The 17,426-nt window shown below is 43.0% G+C and overlaps 1 protein-coding gene across 1 annotated transcript in view; it reads left to right on the top strand.

Annotated features, from left to right (window-relative positions):
• Egfl6 (EGF like domain multiple 6) overlaps positions 1–17,426 on the top strand; it is a 57,448-nt gene that overhangs the window by 26,132 nt on the left and 13,890 nt on the right. The window contains 5 exon segments of the mRNA XM_032889925.1: positions 1,190–1,309; positions 5,391–5,510; positions 9,020–9,154; positions 11,323–11,445; positions 16,423–16,743. Coding sequence (XP_032745816.1) covers positions 1,190–1,309; positions 5,391–5,510; positions 9,020–9,154; positions 11,323–11,445; positions 16,423–16,743 — 819 coding nt within the window.

The raw sequence follows: 17,426 nt of genomic DNA, 5'->3' as shown, positions 1-17,426 counted from the left end.
TGCGTATTTAAAATGTGTAACTTGGGCCAGTGAGATGGCTCAGCAGACAAAAGTACTTACTGCACAAGCCTACCAGTCTGAGTTTGAACCCTGGGACGCACATGGAAAAAATACTTGAAAGTTGTCCTCCACACACACCATTGCACCTATACTCTTCCACATATCACACACACACACACACACACACAATACTCACTAAAAGTAGTAATGCAATATTTTAATAATTATACAACTTGATAAATTGCCACAAAGCTTTTCTAATCAGAGCCCAGATGAGAAAAGGAGAATCTCAACAGTCCCTGCCTCCCACCTATTTAAGCATTTCTTCCCTCAGCTAGGAAAGCATTGCCATGAACGGTGGGTGGCATATGCCTGTGCTCCTTAGAGAGAATAAAGCATAAGGGCTGCCTCAAGTTCAGAGCCAGCATGGGCTGCCATGTGAGGATGGATGGATGGATGGATGGATGGATGGATGGATGGATGGATGGATGGACGAATGGATGGATGGATGGATGGATGGATGGATGGATGGATGGATGGACGAATGGATGGATGGATGGATGGATGGATGGATGGATGGATGGATGGATGGATGGATGGATGGATGAATGGATGGATGGATAGGAGAGAAAAGCATATCTTGACTTCATCTATCACAGTATGTGTGCAATGGATATATTCATCTTATTCTACTCAGTACCTATTTGTGAGAATCATCCTTTGTTGCCTATAGTTGTCATTTTTTCTATTTAACTGCTGTACAATAATATACTCGTCACTTACCTACCCATCCTGCTGTGGTGTGTTTGAATCACTCCAACTAATATATGTACTATTATGATCCCTTTAGTATATGGGGTGGTTGCGTGAGTGTGTGTGTGTGTGTGTGTGTGTGTGTGCGTGCGTGTGCGCACGCGTGCGCCTCTGTGTGTGTGTGGACCTGTGTATGTGTGCCTCTTTGTGTGTGTATGTGCACGCGCGCTCACACACACAAAAAGTACATGTAGTAATACCAATGGTCCTATTTGCTCCACATCCTTGACAGTCTTTCCAAGTGGAAAGATCAAAATAAAGAAAGTGGTTCAACAAAGGTGACTCTGTGTCCTTCCCCACATTGGCATGTAGTCTCTCCCCCATGGGTATTTTCTGACTCAGTTAACATTTCTCTCTTTCCTTCCTGGATCTGCAGACGTGAATGAGTGTGCATTCAAACCCCGGCCATGCCAGCACAGATGTGTGAATACACACGGTAGCTACAAATGCTTTTGCCTCAGCGGCCACATGCTTCTACCAGATGCCACATGTTCAAGTAAGTTTCAGCAGTTACTCAATGCTGAAGGCTTGCTTTTTGGTATTTGATGCATGGGGAAAGACTTACTTGAGTAACTTTTAAAAACATAGCAAGCTGAGCAATGGTGGAGCATGCCTTTCATCCCAGCACTCAGGAAGCAGAGGCAGGACGGGCTCTGTGAATTCAAAGCTAGTCTGGTCTACAAGGCTAGTTCCAGGACAACTAGGGATACAAAAAGACATTCTGTTTCAAAAAACAAACAAACAAACAAACAATATAAAGAGTAAAAATAAAAATTTAAAAACATATATTGTATTATCCTGTTGTGGTGATGCATGCCTTTAATCCTAGCATTCCAGTGGGAGAAGCAAGTGGAGCTCTGTGAGTTTGAGGCCAGTCTCATCTACATATTGAGTTCTAGGCCAGACAGGACTACATAGTGAAATCATTTCTCAAACAAACAAACAAACGAACAAAAAACCCATATCTAGGTATAACAGTGAGTAGTCTGCTTTGAGTTCCCTCCCTACTTCTAGGTACCTGCCAGAGTTCTCTGGACTCATGAATGAAAGACACACACAGACATCAGCTTAATTTTTAATATGCCTAACTAGCTTAATGATAGGGCACTACTTAAGCTCCCTGCTCTAACACACAGTCCCCTCTAGTATTTCTGAGTTAACATTTTCTAAATCTAATTTTTTAATCTTTGCTTCCCTAGACCCAAGCTTGGAAGTGACCTCTGGGGCTGCTTCCTGGGATTCTTAATTCAGCGGGCCTTTGATTCTGATCTCTCTGCTCTCTCCACCCCCACCCCACACCCAGTCATGGTGATTCTCCTCTCTCTCTTCCCCTGGGTCCCTTGCCCACTCAACTCAAAATTCCTGCCTCTGTCTCCCTGCCCAGCCATTGGCTGTATATCAATTCTTTATTCCCAATCAAAGTCACCTGGAGTCAGGGACCCTCAGCGTTTGGAAGCTTGGCTTTGGGGAGTCGAATTAAGACAAAGCATTAGAACCAATTCCCAGCATCTAGGGTTGAGGATTTGGCTCAGTTGGTAGAGTGCTTGCCTAGCATGAAAAAAATTGCTGGGTTTGAGCTCCAGAACAACACATAAGCACGGCATGGTAATACATGCCGTAATGCCAGCATTCAGGGGGATAAGAAGTGATTTCAAAGTCAAACTGAGTTATAAATCAAGTTGGAATTCAACATGGGGATAAATGAGACTCTGGCTCAAAAAAAAATTTAACATCGCCATAAGTTAAAACATCTTTGGGCACTTTTTAAAATTATGGTAAGATGTACATAACATAAAATTTACCATTTTAGCCACCATTTAGTGAGCAAACCTGTTACCTTCACAATATTCAACAACCACCACCATCAAACCTGATGACCTGAGATTGATGCCTGGAACCCACGAAATTCCTGGCTCCCATTTGTAATTTCCAGTACTCTTACTTCAAGGTGGGAGGTAGGGCCAAGTGAAAGTTGTCCTCTGACCCGCATGTGTGTGCTGTGGCACCCATGTAACCACACATTCACACACATGTGTTCATATGCTCTCCTTCCCCCTCATTCACTACACACACACACACACACACACACACACACACACACACACACACACACACACACAATTTAAAACATACTAAAAAGAAAAAAACAACTTAAGCAGTAACAGCAACTCCCTGTTTCCCTCAATAGGTACAAATCTGCTTTTCTGCCTCTATGGATTTGTTTCTTCTAGATACTCACTTCATAAGTGGGGAGACGGGAACTCCCTGGGGAGAATCCATTACATATCTCTACTTATATATGTGGAGACGAGTTGGATTTTCTCATGAAACTAGGCATGGCGATTAAAGGAGGTGATAAATTCCTACACCATCCCGGGGACATCAATCCTTCCTACTAGCTACCTTTCTCACGCCCCCTTGCCCCACTCCCAGAGATTAGTGTGTCTTGTTGGAAATGCATTCTGACTCACATTCCTGAAAAGAAAAGCCCTTCTGTGATAATGAACCCCATGTCCTGGGGAGAATGAGAATCTCCATCCATTCATTTCTTGAGAGAAGAGGCTTTTTAAGTTTTATATTTCAGCAAAGGCAAACCCACCTTCTCTGCCTGCCTTCCCTCCCCTCCTCTCTTGCCATCTCATCTTCTGCCCCTCAGCCCCAGAAAGCATGATTGTGCAGACCCCAGCCCACCCCAGGTTTTGGAAAGTAATGTGTAGTATCCCCTACCCAGTTCCTCTTTGTCCCTGGGCCTAAAGCACCATTTACTCAGATCTGCCCTTAGCAAAAAAAAAAAAAAAAAAAAAAAATCTAGAGATAACACACACACATTTTGCAGTGTCTTTTTTTTCAAATATCCTTTCATATAAATTAAGGAGAAGCCCACAGAAACAATCCGATGGCTTATTGAGTTCTTGTACAGCACCCCTGTGACTAGCAGCAACTAGCGTTTGGCCAGGACTTCCTTATCTTGTGCCTCCCCAATGAGGCGTTTTCCAGCGATCTCTTCACACTTTTTAAAAACATAGATGCTGATGGATGATTCTGAAAACATTACAGGAGAGCTCATTCCATGCCAAAAGAGATCTTGTTCCCCAAGTGGAAAGATACTTCATCTTCATGATTAAGTTTCCAAGAAGATGGCTACAGAGAAAAGAAGTGACTAGTATAACCATCAGTAGGTGTTTGTTTCCTTGCCTTAGGTCTCCATCCCTACCGGCTCCTCCTTTACCTCTGGGGATTATCTGTGCCTCCACATTTAAAGCTTTCCTGGGTACTGATCTGTTTTCCTCCTAGCCCATTTCATTGCCTTTGGTCCCTCTGGGTGACTAGCATTTTATTGAGGAGGGTAAATAGAGTTATTTACCAAAATCGTGCCTTTGATCACTCATCTTGGAATATAAGTGGTATTAAGAAGGCTAGGAGATGAATCAGTAGTAAAAAAAAAAAAAACACTTGTCCTGTCAGTATGAGGACCTGAGTTCCAATCTCCAGAGCCCTTGTAAAAACAAAACACATAGCACAAGGGTCTGGAATCTCAACAATGCTTTAGGAAGACATGGAGCAGAAATAGAAGAGTCCCTATGTTTCCAGGCCAGCTAGGCTGAAGGACACCGTGGAAGTAAAGACCTGTAGTGTGGCACTAGGGGTCAAACCCTATGCCTCATGCATGCCAGGCAAGCTAGGCACTCAAACATGTGACCTCCATCCGCAGTCCCTCTTGTAGACTTATCTTTATTTTTCCCTTTAGCCACACAGAGACATGTAGCCAGTCTTTGCTGCAAGGGAAGCCAGACAAATATCTGGATTGTCAGATACACATTTTCACAATGGTGAATACAGGGACCAGAAGAGCTCTTGTAGAACCCAGGACCTACCTGTAGTGATGTGGTAAATACAGGTTGGTCCTGGATTCTGCAAGAGCTCTTCTGGCCCTCACTTTCACCAAGTTTGGCTTGAGTGATGCTCAATGAGTCTCCACATTTGTGCAAAGATCTCTAGAGTTCTCTTACGCTAACTGTTCACATTGATAATTTAGTTCAGCAGTTACTTTCCATCCTCTAGACACTGGCCAAGTGACATATTAATCCGAGTGCATATAAAAGGCAAGAGAAGGGCTGAGAATGGAGGTCAGTTGGTTTCATGCTCACCTAGCTTATACAGACCCTGGGTTCGAGCCTCAGTGTTGTGTAAACCAGGTGTACTGCCACATTACTGTGTCTCTCAGAATTTTGGAAATGGAGAATCAGAAGTTTCAAGACCATATAGTAAATTCAAGGCCAAGCTGAGATACATGAAACAATGTCTCCATTTAAAAGATTGGGTTGGGGGACCGGGTTCAGTCAGAGCTGTATGTTTTGCCTAGAGATAGTCAAATGCAGTGTGTTGGCCAACAAAACAGACCATGTGTGAATGAGGTGATTCCCAGAGGCCAGCAGGACAATGCTCCTGCCAGATTCCTTGTGGCTTTCCATTTGGGACTCAGACCATGAAGCCTGACCCGAGACGGATTGCATTTCACACCAGAGAGTTGGGAGAATTTCTTAGTTAATCTTTGACTGTTTTTGTATTTTTTGCAGACTCCAGGACATGTGCCAGAATAAACTGCCAGTACGGCTGTGAAGACACAGCGGAAGGGCCACGATGTGTGTGTCCATCCTCTGGCCTCCACCTGGGCCCAAACGGAAGAGTGTGCCTAGGTAAAAGAGACAGCGTCACCTCCATTCCTCTCCATCCCTCTCCGTTCACCCTTTGTTCCCCTCTCTCCTTTCTCCACTGAACTCCACGTTCATTCATCACTAGGCTTGTGTTGACTAGATACAGTGAATGCTTCAAAGTACTGGTCTCTGTCTGTGACGTATCTTCAGTCATTTGTGCTCTCTAAATACTTTGGGATATAAAGGAAAACCAGTCTTCTAGTAGTCTATACTGCCGAGTGCCAGAATGAATACAGCATAAAGGTTCTTTTATTTACTGTATTGCCACTGCATATCTGACTTCAATTATCATGCGACTGACACTACACCATGTATTTAACCTTACGAGCCATTGGGATTTGTTTCAAGTCCTTGCTATCATTTTCCTGGAAAACATGTGTTTACTTTTTTGTTCTCAGTATTAATTTAGTGAAAATAGTATATGCTTCCCGTGAAGTTTAGGCAGTGTTTTAAATGCTTTTTCATATTCTCTTTAAAAACTTGCTCTAAGGGATGGGGCTGGAACTTAGTGAGAGAGTGTTTGCCTAGAATTCACAAACCCTTGAGCTCAATCCCCACCACTGAACAAACCAGGTATACTCTATACCTGTAACCATGGTATTCAGCAGATGAGAGCAGAGAGTCCAGAGGTCATCAGGGAGGTCAGAGGTCATCCTCAGCAAGTTCAAGACTACTCTGGATTACCTTAGACTCTGTCTCAAAAAAAAAAAAAGTCTTTATAAAAACTATCCAGCACACAGTAGGCAGGGTCAAGAAGACTTCTGTGAGTTCAAGGCCAGCTTGGTCTACATAGTGAGTTCCAAGTCAGCCAGAAATACACGATGACATAGTGTCTCAGAAAAGTAAAAATATAATTTCATTGTTATTTCTGGCTAAACAAAATGGACAGATTAAATCAGTATCAATTAAATATATAAACCGTTCATTTATAGCTGTAAATTTAGTAAAAGTTGTGGCCTAAAGCTTGAATTTCCTTGCTTTCCCTTGTTTTATTGGACATCTTACCTTGTGAGTTCACAGAAATGGAGCACATAGTTGGTTCAGTAAATGATCCCAGGAAACACTGGTTGAGCACTTAGGAAATATCTCAGGGAAAGGCAAGCACCAGCACTGAGTGAATTCAGTGAGCAGATTCAGTGCGCTCTCAGTACCTCTGGGAGACCAACTGTATTTGTTACTTTTCTCATTGTTTTGACCCAGATACTTGACAAGAAGAACCTTAAGGGAGGAAGGTTACATTTTGACTTATAATTTGAGAGGATGTGGAGAATACCGTAGTGGAAGATTCGTTGTAGCAGGAGTGGGAGGTGAGGCAGCACCCACATTCAGAAAGCAGAGAAATAGACTTCAAGTCCTGTCCCCAGTCACTCCCTTCTTTCCCTTAGGCTCCCCCTCCTAAAAGCACCACGGTCTTTCCAAATGTCACCAGAGACCAAGTATTCCAATGCATGAGCCTACAGAGAACACTTCACATTCAAACCAGAACTCTGGGAAGAGCTGCCTCTTGGAATTCCCTCTCAGGCAAGGATTTTGGCTCACCTCTCCACCAAATCCTGCTGTTCCTTTATGAGATGCTGTTCGAGGGTGAGTCCTCACAGTAGGACGCGGGAATACGTCTAGCAGGCAGCCATGGGCAGCTATGGAACCTTTGAGGGCTGAGCCTCACAGCTCCCTTGGTGGCTGAACCGCCATTCCATCCATTTTTGCATTTTGGTTACTTTTATGAGTTTGAACTATGTTCAATCATCTAACTGTATATATTCCTAACAAGCATATTGCACCAAATACATGTAACATTTAGATCAAGTGAATGCATACTCTCAATAAGGGAGAGCCAATGAGACCGGAATCTTGAAACAGCTCATTTTCTTTGATTTAAAAATATAAGCATGATGTAACAACACCTCTTCAATGTACTAGAAATATTTTTCCATCAGGATGCTGGATGTTCATTTATCTTAAATGGATATAGTTTGATGAATTTTGTATGTAAAGTAAGCTTGGCTGTATAGGTCAAGGAAGTACTTTTTAAAAAGTACACATGTATATTCAACTCTGTTTTCTTTTGTTGTTTTTTGTTTTGTCTTGCTTTGCTTTGTTGCTGTTGTTGTTTGGTTTTCTTTTTTTTTCTTTTTTTTTTTTTTTTTTTTGTTTTTTTTTTTGGGGTTGGGGGTTGAACCCAGGGCCTTGGCCTTCCTAGGCAAGCGCTCTACCCCTGAGCTAAATCCCCAACCTCGTTGTTTGGTTTTCAAGACAGGGTTTCTCTGTGTAACAGCCCTGGTTGTCTGTCCTGGAACTCTCTCTATAAACCAGGCTGGCCTCGAACTTACCTATATCTGCCTGGCTCTGCCTCCTGAATGCTGGATTAATTGTGCTCAATTCAATACTTACTTGGTATTTTAAGAGTGCAGCAGGAAAGTTCAGTCAGTGAAGTACTCACCATACATACATGTGTCCCCAATGTGTTCCCAGATTGATCCCTAGCATTCACTCGTGGGATGGGGAAGGGGAGGAGAGGGGGATTGTGAAATGAAAATAATAAGCCAGCATCAACTTCCATGCTTAACCAAAGGTCCAACATACTTGATATCTGGAAGTTAAAGCAAATTGCTCAGCCTAGCTGTCAGCTGCCCCACCCCCACCCCATGTGACATCACTCACTCGGGAGAAAAGTAACATGCCTATATAATTGGTTTAAGCTTCATTGTTACACAATTATACTTACCAGTCAATCTTACCAGAAGAGCTGTTTAATGCTTTTACAAAATGCAAATCTTAAATTTCGTGTCTTTGGGTTGCTGGGAGTATGGCTGGCCTCACTTTCAAAAATTGTGTGTTATACAATATAATTAGTTACTTGGGAAAATAGTCACTATCACATACGTAAAGCATAGGTACCACATGCTAGACACACACTCGGCCCTAGAAGAGCTGGGGCCTGACACACGAGCAGATATAGACTGGAGATAGAATTCAGTTGACAGAGCGCGTACCTAGCAAACATGCAATCCTGTGTTCCATCCCCAGCACCACATAAACAAGGCATGGTGGTCTGTAATCCCAGCACTAGGAACATGGAGGCAGGAGGATGAGGAGTGAAAGGTCATCGTTGGCTACATAGTGAGTCTGAGGCCAACCTAGGATGTGTGTGTGTGTGTGTGTGTGTGTGTGTGTGAGAGAGAGAGAGAGAGAGAGAGAGAGAGAGAGAGAGAGAGACACAAATAATGACTTTATAGTAGCCAAGTAACATCTCCAAAAGCTGGACATAGTTTGTATGAACCTATAAGCTAAAGAGCTGGGCATGTGCCTGGTGAAGATCTAAAATACTTCTTGAAGACTTGACTTTGACAGCAGACACTTGGTTTCCTAGGCAAGAAGACTGATCATTGCTTGAGCATTGTGTGCTGGGGGTTGAGGTGGGTACCTGTGCATGTACATGTGTTGGAGTCCTCTTCCTGCAACCTCTGAGAGCTTCTACACCTCTATTCCAGATATCGATGAATGTGCTTCTAGCAAAGCAGTCTGTCCTTCCAATCGAAGATGTGTGAACACATTTGGAAGCTACTACTGCAAATGTCACATTGGTTTTGAACTGAAATATATCAGTCGCCGATATGATTGTGTAGGTAAGATCCAGTGGTTTTTCCTCCCTTGCCTCCAAGCCTGCAGGCTTTCTCTACAGACATTTTTATATTCATTCAATCTACTATACTGACCAGCTGGACAACACACATACACACACACACACACACACACACACACACACACACACCATATACACACATATACACACATAAAGAAAAATAAACAAAATACCCACTGATATGTCTGACATTTAGGTATCTCCAGTGAGATTAATTATGAAGCCAGGTCTATAGTAATGGAAACAAATGAATATAATGCTATCATGGAGGCAAATATCTTGAGCAATTTCTATGAGGGTTTTTAACAATGTGTTAAGTTTTTATTTAGTTTATATGTCTTGTTCTATCTCCAACTACACACCTATGAATGGAAGCAATAAAGAAGTATTTACATTTGCTACAAGATTAAGAAGATCTCAGTGGTCTGTTCCTAATGTCTTTCATTGGATTGGCTTTATAAAAATGTGTGAAGGAGACTGGAGAGGTGGTTCAGTACTTACAATCACAAGGACCTAAATTTGGATCTAAGCACCCAAATAACAAGCAAAGTATCCCAGAAAATACTGGAAGCTCCAGCTCTAGAGACGAGGAACAGGTAGATCACTGGGGATCTGCTAGCTTCCGGCATACCTAGGAACACAGGAGCCCCCGGGAGAGAGACTTTGCCTCAAAATGAATAGGCAGAGACTCATAAAAGAGGATACTTTTCTTGCCTCTGCTGTAAACATAGGCACACACATCTGTGTGCACGTGTACTCAAATGCACACACATGTGCAGGCACACAACAATTTTTTAAAGGAAAATTATATGAAGGGGCTCATGTTCTTTCTTCTTTTAGCCATTTTGTAGTTCAAGCATTAAATAACATCACTCTGTGCTAATTAATACTGTTATTACTCAGCTATTAGTCTCATATTAAAACATTTTCATCTCTTAGTGAAGAGATTCCAGACCTCGAAGAGCTTGTGAAGTCAGATATACATGACCATTGCCCTTGATATACTGCCCTACAGTGAAGAGAAATTTGGGCTGCCTCTAGCTCTCTATTCACTCATATAACTTTGGTGGCAAAGGAATTCACATGACACGGAAAGCTAACTGTTGGAGAAAATATCATTCTCTCAATCCTGTACTTGGGCTTCTTAGGACATGTCTTGTATCACCGTGCTGGTTTGTGAACCATCTTGGGAGACCACCACAGCTAGTCCCTCAAATCTTCTTAGATATGAAAACTACCCTAAGCAGGCAAGTAAAATTCATGTTTGGCATAAGCTTAGAGCTCATCCTAGCCTGTCAATTCAGCCAGCTGTGCAATCCATGACAGCAGTGCAATGTTGCCCAGTTCCTTGACACTACAAGGATGCTCCCCTCCACAACACATTGGGAATGCACACAGCTTCCCAAGAAGCAAATATCTGATGTACTAACAGCAGTTAATATTAGCATCAGAGCGCCTTTTGTGACTGAGTTCAAAACAATACACTGGTTTCTGAGCTTGTATCTACAAAAGCATAGACAGGGCAGAAGGTGGAGAGTAGAGCACTTGAAGCTCCCTCCTGAGTGGAATCTGGCCAATTTTCCACCTCTAAATCCAACTAGACGAGCTCAAACCAGCCTGACCCTTTTCTCTGACAGGTTCTGAACAAAATGCCCATGCCTATGAATTCAGACAATGGCAGAGGTTCCTGACTGATCCTGTCTTTTGTTTGTGAGGAATTTCAAGCCAAAATTAGAAATTATTTTCTAATATTGTTCCTTAGTTTCAGATGACATGGTAAAATCAAACCAAAACAAAATTTAGCATTTATTTTCTGAATCTGTTACTTAGTTCCCGATTGTGTGGATGAGAGGAGAAGGGAGAAACGCCAGACATCTTGGCTGATTTCTCTCACATTAATAATGAGCAAGCAGTGAAGTTGCTCTGGGGGAGGTGAGTTGCAGGTACCCTCCTTACATACCAGGCAGGCGCCAGGCAAAGCCAGGGCTCTTGGCCAAAAGGCCTCTGGTTCTGAACACCTCTCCGCTCTCAGGCAGCACTTAGTCTGCTGAAGTGTTGAGTGGTTGACCTTGAAGTTGCTCAGGTGAAAAGGCTACTCCTTCCGCAAGCTGTTTTATCAAAGCTGTTCACTGGAATGTTCCCCCTTTTCAGATATAAATGAGTGCGCTCTGAATACCCATACGTGCAGCCCCCATGCCAATTGCCTCAATACCCAAGGATCCTTCAAGTGCAAATGCAAGCAGGGATATAGGGGGAATGGACTGCAGTGTTCTGGTAAGTAGCATTGGGTCATGACAGTTTTGCTATCTTCCCCCCCACAAAGCACTCTATCCAGACAGCGTCCCTCTGTGAGTGTGTGTGTGTGTGTGTGTGTGTGTGTGTGTGTGTGTGTGTGTGTGTGTGTGTGTGTGTGTGTGCATGTATATCTTTCCTAGTTGTGCTGTGTTCTGGCACTCAAAAAGTCCTAGGCAGGGACAAAACTGAAAGATCGAGGGCTGGGATGCTAATTCAGTTAATAGAGTGCCTAATATATTTAAAGCCTGCATTGCAGTACCAAATAAACTAGGTATGGTAATCCCAGTACTTGGAAGAGATGGAAACAGGAAGCTCAAACATTCAAGGTCATCCTCCAATACATAGTGACTTTGAGCCCAGCATGAGACCCTGTCTCAAAAACAAACAAGCAAAAAAACCTAGGGTGGGGAAAACAAACACACAAGGGCATATTTCTTATTTTTCTGGTCCCAACACTTTCATCAGGACTTTTTCCGGAACAGCAACCAAGACAAAGTAGGATGTGCTAGTCATCACTTCTTATCATCCTAAAGTCCACATTCTCTCTGTGTCTCAGTCTCTCTGTGTGTCTCTGTCTCTCTCTGTGTCTCTGTCTCTGTCTCTGTCTCTCTTTCTTTCTGTGTCTGTCTGTCTGTCTCTGTGTGTGTGTGTGTGTGTGTGTATGTGTGTGGTGTGTGTGGTGTGTGTGTGCATGTGTGTGTGTGGTGTGTGTGCATGTGTGTGTGTGTGTGTGCATGTGTGTGTGTGTGCGTGTGCGTGTCGTGTGGTGTGCGTGTGTGTGTGTGTGTGTGTGTGTGTGTGTGTGTGTGTGTGTGTGTGTGTGTGTTGGACCCTTCCATCTTAAATGGTAGTGATTTTAGACTATGAATGCATAAGCCAGACCTACAACTAGAAAATCTACTTCTGTAAAACTAGAACAACAGGAAAAATTATTTCCCATGAGCACCATGACTGATGTAATGTTTTCTTACTTGGGAAGGGACTCAAGCTGACAGAGGCGCCACCATCTTATGGTACTAAGTTCTTCATCCAAGCCCTTGGAGTTTTTCACACCCTAGAAAGAAACATGTACAATTAGAACAATTAGATAGCAGCTCTTATCACTTCTGTTTGGGAGTGGCAGATTTCAAGGACCAAAATAATAATGATGGTGGTAGTAGAAGTAATGGTGGTAGTTGTTGGTGGTAGTTGTTGGTGGTAGTTGGTGGTGGTGGTTGGTAGTGGTGGTTGGTGGTGGTGGTTGGTGGTGGTGGTGGTATAAATGAACACTGGAAAACCTAGAGAGTTCCTGGAATTCCTGCCAGGTCAAGCTATCTATGCTTACAGTGCTGGCCGTATCCTGGTAAACAGAGTCCTATAGTGTTTAAAGTCAAGCAGTCAACATAGGGAACTGTATCTGTATCTCCCAACACATGGAGAGTTAGGAGGATAAGGACTTCAAGGGCCTCTTTGGCTACATAGTGAGTTCAACCCGCACTACTTGAGACACTGTCTCATGTCTCAAAAGACCAAGAACAATAGTAATAATGCTAATGATAGTTAGGTTTATTCCTCTTTGAATCCTGGCTCCCTGTGATTAGACTTGTCTTTGTTGTGCTGTGTTCTGTTTTCATTTGGTTTGTTTGTTTTGATTTTTATTATTATTATTTTGTGTGTAGTGGGTGTTGTGGATATGCATGACATTCATGGGAGCATGCATAACATACCACAGTGTGCATGTGGAGGTCAGAGAAAACTTTTTGGAGTCAGTACCAGGGTTATGTATCAAGCACTTCTAATGAGCTGAGTAATCTCCCAGCCTTGATTATTTGTTTGTTTGTTTGTTTGCAATGTAGTTGTGGCTTCCTAATACTCACTCTGTAGCCCAGGATAGCCGTGAGCTGACTACTATCCTGTCTCAGCTTTCTGAGTGCTGGGATCACAGGGATGTGCCGCCCTACCTGCTCTAGAATTGTTTACTGCCCCGTCTCAAATAGTCTCTATGTCCTTTGGCACAAGTCTCATATGACTGTAAATCATAGGCTGACTTGCCTCACATCCTATGACCTCATCCAGCCAAGGCTCCTGATGACACACAGACTATCTACTAGCGTTTACAAAACTAAACAATATTGTTTACTATTAAGTGAAACAATCCTTGCAGAATAAACCGATATCCACATACAGGGTTTACTACTTGCCCAGAAGATACTAAAAATATGTTTGCTCCTCATGATACTTTTGAAGGACTTTTGTTTATTTCATTTTGGGACAGGATCTCATGGATCCCCAGTTGGCCTTGAACTTCCTGTGTAGCTGAGGATCATAGTGAACTTCTGAACCTCCTGCTTATGTCCTAATTTCTTACATTACAGGCATGTGCCCCAATTTAGTCAGTGTTGGGGATCAAACACAAGGCTCTGTACACCCTCCACAAGCACACTACTAAGGGAGCTACGCTCCCAAGCCTGGTTTCCAAAATTAGTATTTTTAATTTTTAAATTTACATTTTTATTTTATTTAATTTATATTTGTTGCTTGTATGTACATGGAATGTGGTGGGCTGTGCCCGTGCCCTGGTGCAAGTGTGGCAGTCAGAAAATACTTCGTGGAGTCAGTTCTCTCCATTTGCCAAGCTTGTGAGGCAAAAGCCTTTATCCATTGAACCAACACAATGGCACTGATATGCTTTTTTAAATCACTTATGGGCTCTTATGGGTAAAGTGCTTGCCATACAAGCATAAGGGCCTACATTTGAATCCCCAGGACTCTCACTAAAGCTGGAAATGGTAACACATACCAGTACTATGGTGAGATAGGAAATGGGGACAAGAGAATCCCCAGAAAATCTGAGGCCAGCTAGCTTTGCATGTGCAGTGGCAAACAGGGAGACCCTGTCTCAAACAGGGTGGAAAGAGATGACCAATGCCTGAGATTCTGCTTGGACCTCCACACACACATTATGGCGTGCTTGTGCCAACACTCACCCGTGAACATGCAGAGAGAGAGAGAGAGAGAGAGAGAGAGAGAGAGAGAGAGAGAGAGAGAGAGAGAGAGAGAGAGTGCTGTTTTTAAAACACAAAAAATAGTAAAACAGTAATAACTTACTTTTTTAACATCAGTTGGATTTCCTTGTAAAACAGTAACATGTGTCCTTGAATCACAGCTCTCAAGGAATTTGAGTCAGTCTGGAGAAAAGTAACTGTTAACCTTAAAGCAGAAATAAGTCCATTGCAGAAATGGTAGAAAATAGAAGGTATTCCTGTAAGTGGCTTTCAAGTCCTCACTCTGCTACTAGCTAGCTAAGTGACCGTAAGCAAATTCTTTTACACTAGCATTTCCCTACAACCAAAATGTAACTTTGGCCTTCCCTTTGCTCTCTGGTCCTTATAATTTCCATTGAAATATTCAGGTAAGATATACAGAGTGCAGTAAAGAAGACAGCTGATGTTTATCTCAGAATAACAGGAAGCACTATCAGGGACTTAAGTGGGGCAGTGACCAAAAGGGTAGCGGAAGAGGGAAATGCTCTCACAGGGTCAGAGTGGATAATGTGCAAAAGGACCAAGTAGGTTGGCCAGTATGTCAAGGTCAGGGATATGCTTTTTACAAAAGTCTCTGGGACAGTATGAAAATGCCACAATGAAAATCCACTATTGTGTATGTTCACCTAAAAAGGAATAACCAAGTCTCTGGAATAGACTGCTTTTCTGAGGTGTGGTTCCCCCCCCATCCCCCACAACTGACTGAGAGGCCGGCTTTTTGAGATAAGGTTTATCTGTGTATCCCTGGCTATCGTGGAACTCTGTAGACTAGCCGCAAACTCAGTGAAATGCCCACCTCTGCCTCCCAGAGTGCTCAGACCGAAGGCACTCAGACTACAGGCGCCACCACCGCCCAGCTGAATTAACTCTTGAAAAGGGACGGGAGTGTTTATCTTTGTTCTTTATCAGAAAGCCTCCTGGTAGGTGAGAAGCTTGGAATCTTTCTGATGAGTTAGAAAGTCGTGGCTCCGCCCAGAACCAGTCAGACCCCATTCTTGTAGCCAAAAATCAAGCAACAGAGTAACAAGGGGAGTGACTTTAATATTCTCTCTCTTTCACATGATGTTCCAGATTTAAACAACAATTCTGATACTTTCTCCTTCTTTATCCATCGCTGTTCTTTACTTGCAACAATATGTGGTCAGGGACATAGGAAGAAGAGCCAGAAGTGGCCCAGCCCATGAAGAGTATCCAGCCTGCCTGATAATTTTTAACTTTATTTTCTTTATTATTTAACAATTTCATACACGTATCTAATTATTTTGGTCATTTTCACACACACACACACACACACACACACACACACACACACACACACACACACACACACACATTAGCCTCTCATCCCACTCCTGCTGAATCCCTTTTTCTAAAGTCTTCCTGCTAGTTTCATGTCTTGGTGGTTATGATTCTGTGTTTTTCTTAGGGGTGGGGAGGAGAGTAACCTCCTGGATTTAATTAGAGTTGTTTACCTGAGCACGGGGCGGGGGTTATCTATTGAAGCTGGGCAGTTTCCTAATATCTACGCCATTGAAGAAAATGACTCCCCTTCCCCCAGTAACCATCAACTGCCAACAGCTCCTCTGAGAAGGTGGACCCTCATAAACCCTTCCTCCATAAAGAAATGTTGGTAGGCTCCATCTTGTGCAGGTTACCATAGCTACTGTCAGTTCGTATGTGTGATATGCCCAGGTCACATCCAGAGAACAGTGCTCTAAATCACAGTTCCTCATCCTCTCTGGCCCTCATATTTTTCCACACTGTCTTCGATGACATTGCCTGAGACTTGAAGGGAGTGTTCTAGAGGTCTTTCTTTGGGGCTGATTCTGGAAGCATTGACTTCTTGCGCTTGAACACTTCCAAAATGGTCTCTTGTTCATAAATGACCTCAACAAAATGAGAATGAATTCTCCTGTGTTGTTTTTTGGCTCAGTGATCCCAGAACATTCTGTGAAGGAAATACTCACAGCACCAGGGACCATCAAAGACCGAATCAAGAAGTTACTGGCTCACAAGCACACCATGAAGAAAAAGGTGAAGCTTAAAAATGTCACCCCAAGACCCACCAGTACACGAGCCCCTAAGGTCAACTTGCCTTACAGCTCTGAGGAGGGTGTTTCCAGAGGCAGAAACTCTGGTGGGGAACAGAAAAGGAAGGAAGAGAGAAAGAGAAAGAGGCTTGAAGAAGAGAAAAGTGAGAAAGCCCTGAGGAATGAGGTGGAACAGGAGCGACCCCTCCGAGGGGATGTGTTCTGTAAGTATTGCCTTTGTTACTCTTGCATTTTATAAAAAGGGAATGTGATTCCTCATGGCAAATCAACAAACAAGACTAGACAGTTCCTGCCCTAAGGAACATGGCTTAGGGACTGGAGAGATGGCTCAGTGGTTAAGAGCACTGTCTGCTCTTCCAGAGGTCCTGAGTTCAAATCCCAGCAACCACATGGTGGCTCACAACCATCTGTAATGGGATCCGATGCCCTCTTCTGGTGTGTCTGAAGACAGTGGCAATGTATTCACATACATGAAGGAAGGAAGGAAGGAAAGAAGGAAGGAAGGAAGGAAGCTTAGCTCCCTTTCTGTATACCATGAGTCTGAAATGTACAGACTTTTTCATAAGGGAATAAAACATTTTAATAAAACCACTTTTTAAATCACAAATAAAAATATCACACAGCAAATATAAGGATGCCACTCAAAGAGTCAAGCAGTCCCAAAGTCTATACGTCTCAGAGAGCTTCCCTACAGTTATCCCAGCCATTCTGAATCTGTGGCGCTTCCCTTTGGGCTTCCCATTTTCATTATCCATTACATTTTTATGTGCCTATCCTCTACGGAAAAAAGAAAAAAAGAAAAAAAGTGACAGAACTGAAACTTGGAAAAATAGCATTACATCCTCTTTTGTGACTCATGTGTCCTCTTGCCTGAATCCTGTCCTTC

The sequence above is a fragment of the Rattus rattus genome, chromosome X (genome assembly GCF_011064425.1).
Source record: "Rattus rattus isolate New Zealand chromosome X, Rrattus_CSIRO_v1, whole genome shotgun sequence".
NCBI lineage: Eukaryota > Metazoa > Chordata > Mammalia > Rodentia > Muridae > Rattus > Rattus rattus.
This window is presented reverse-complemented; position numbering and strand designations above follow the sequence as displayed.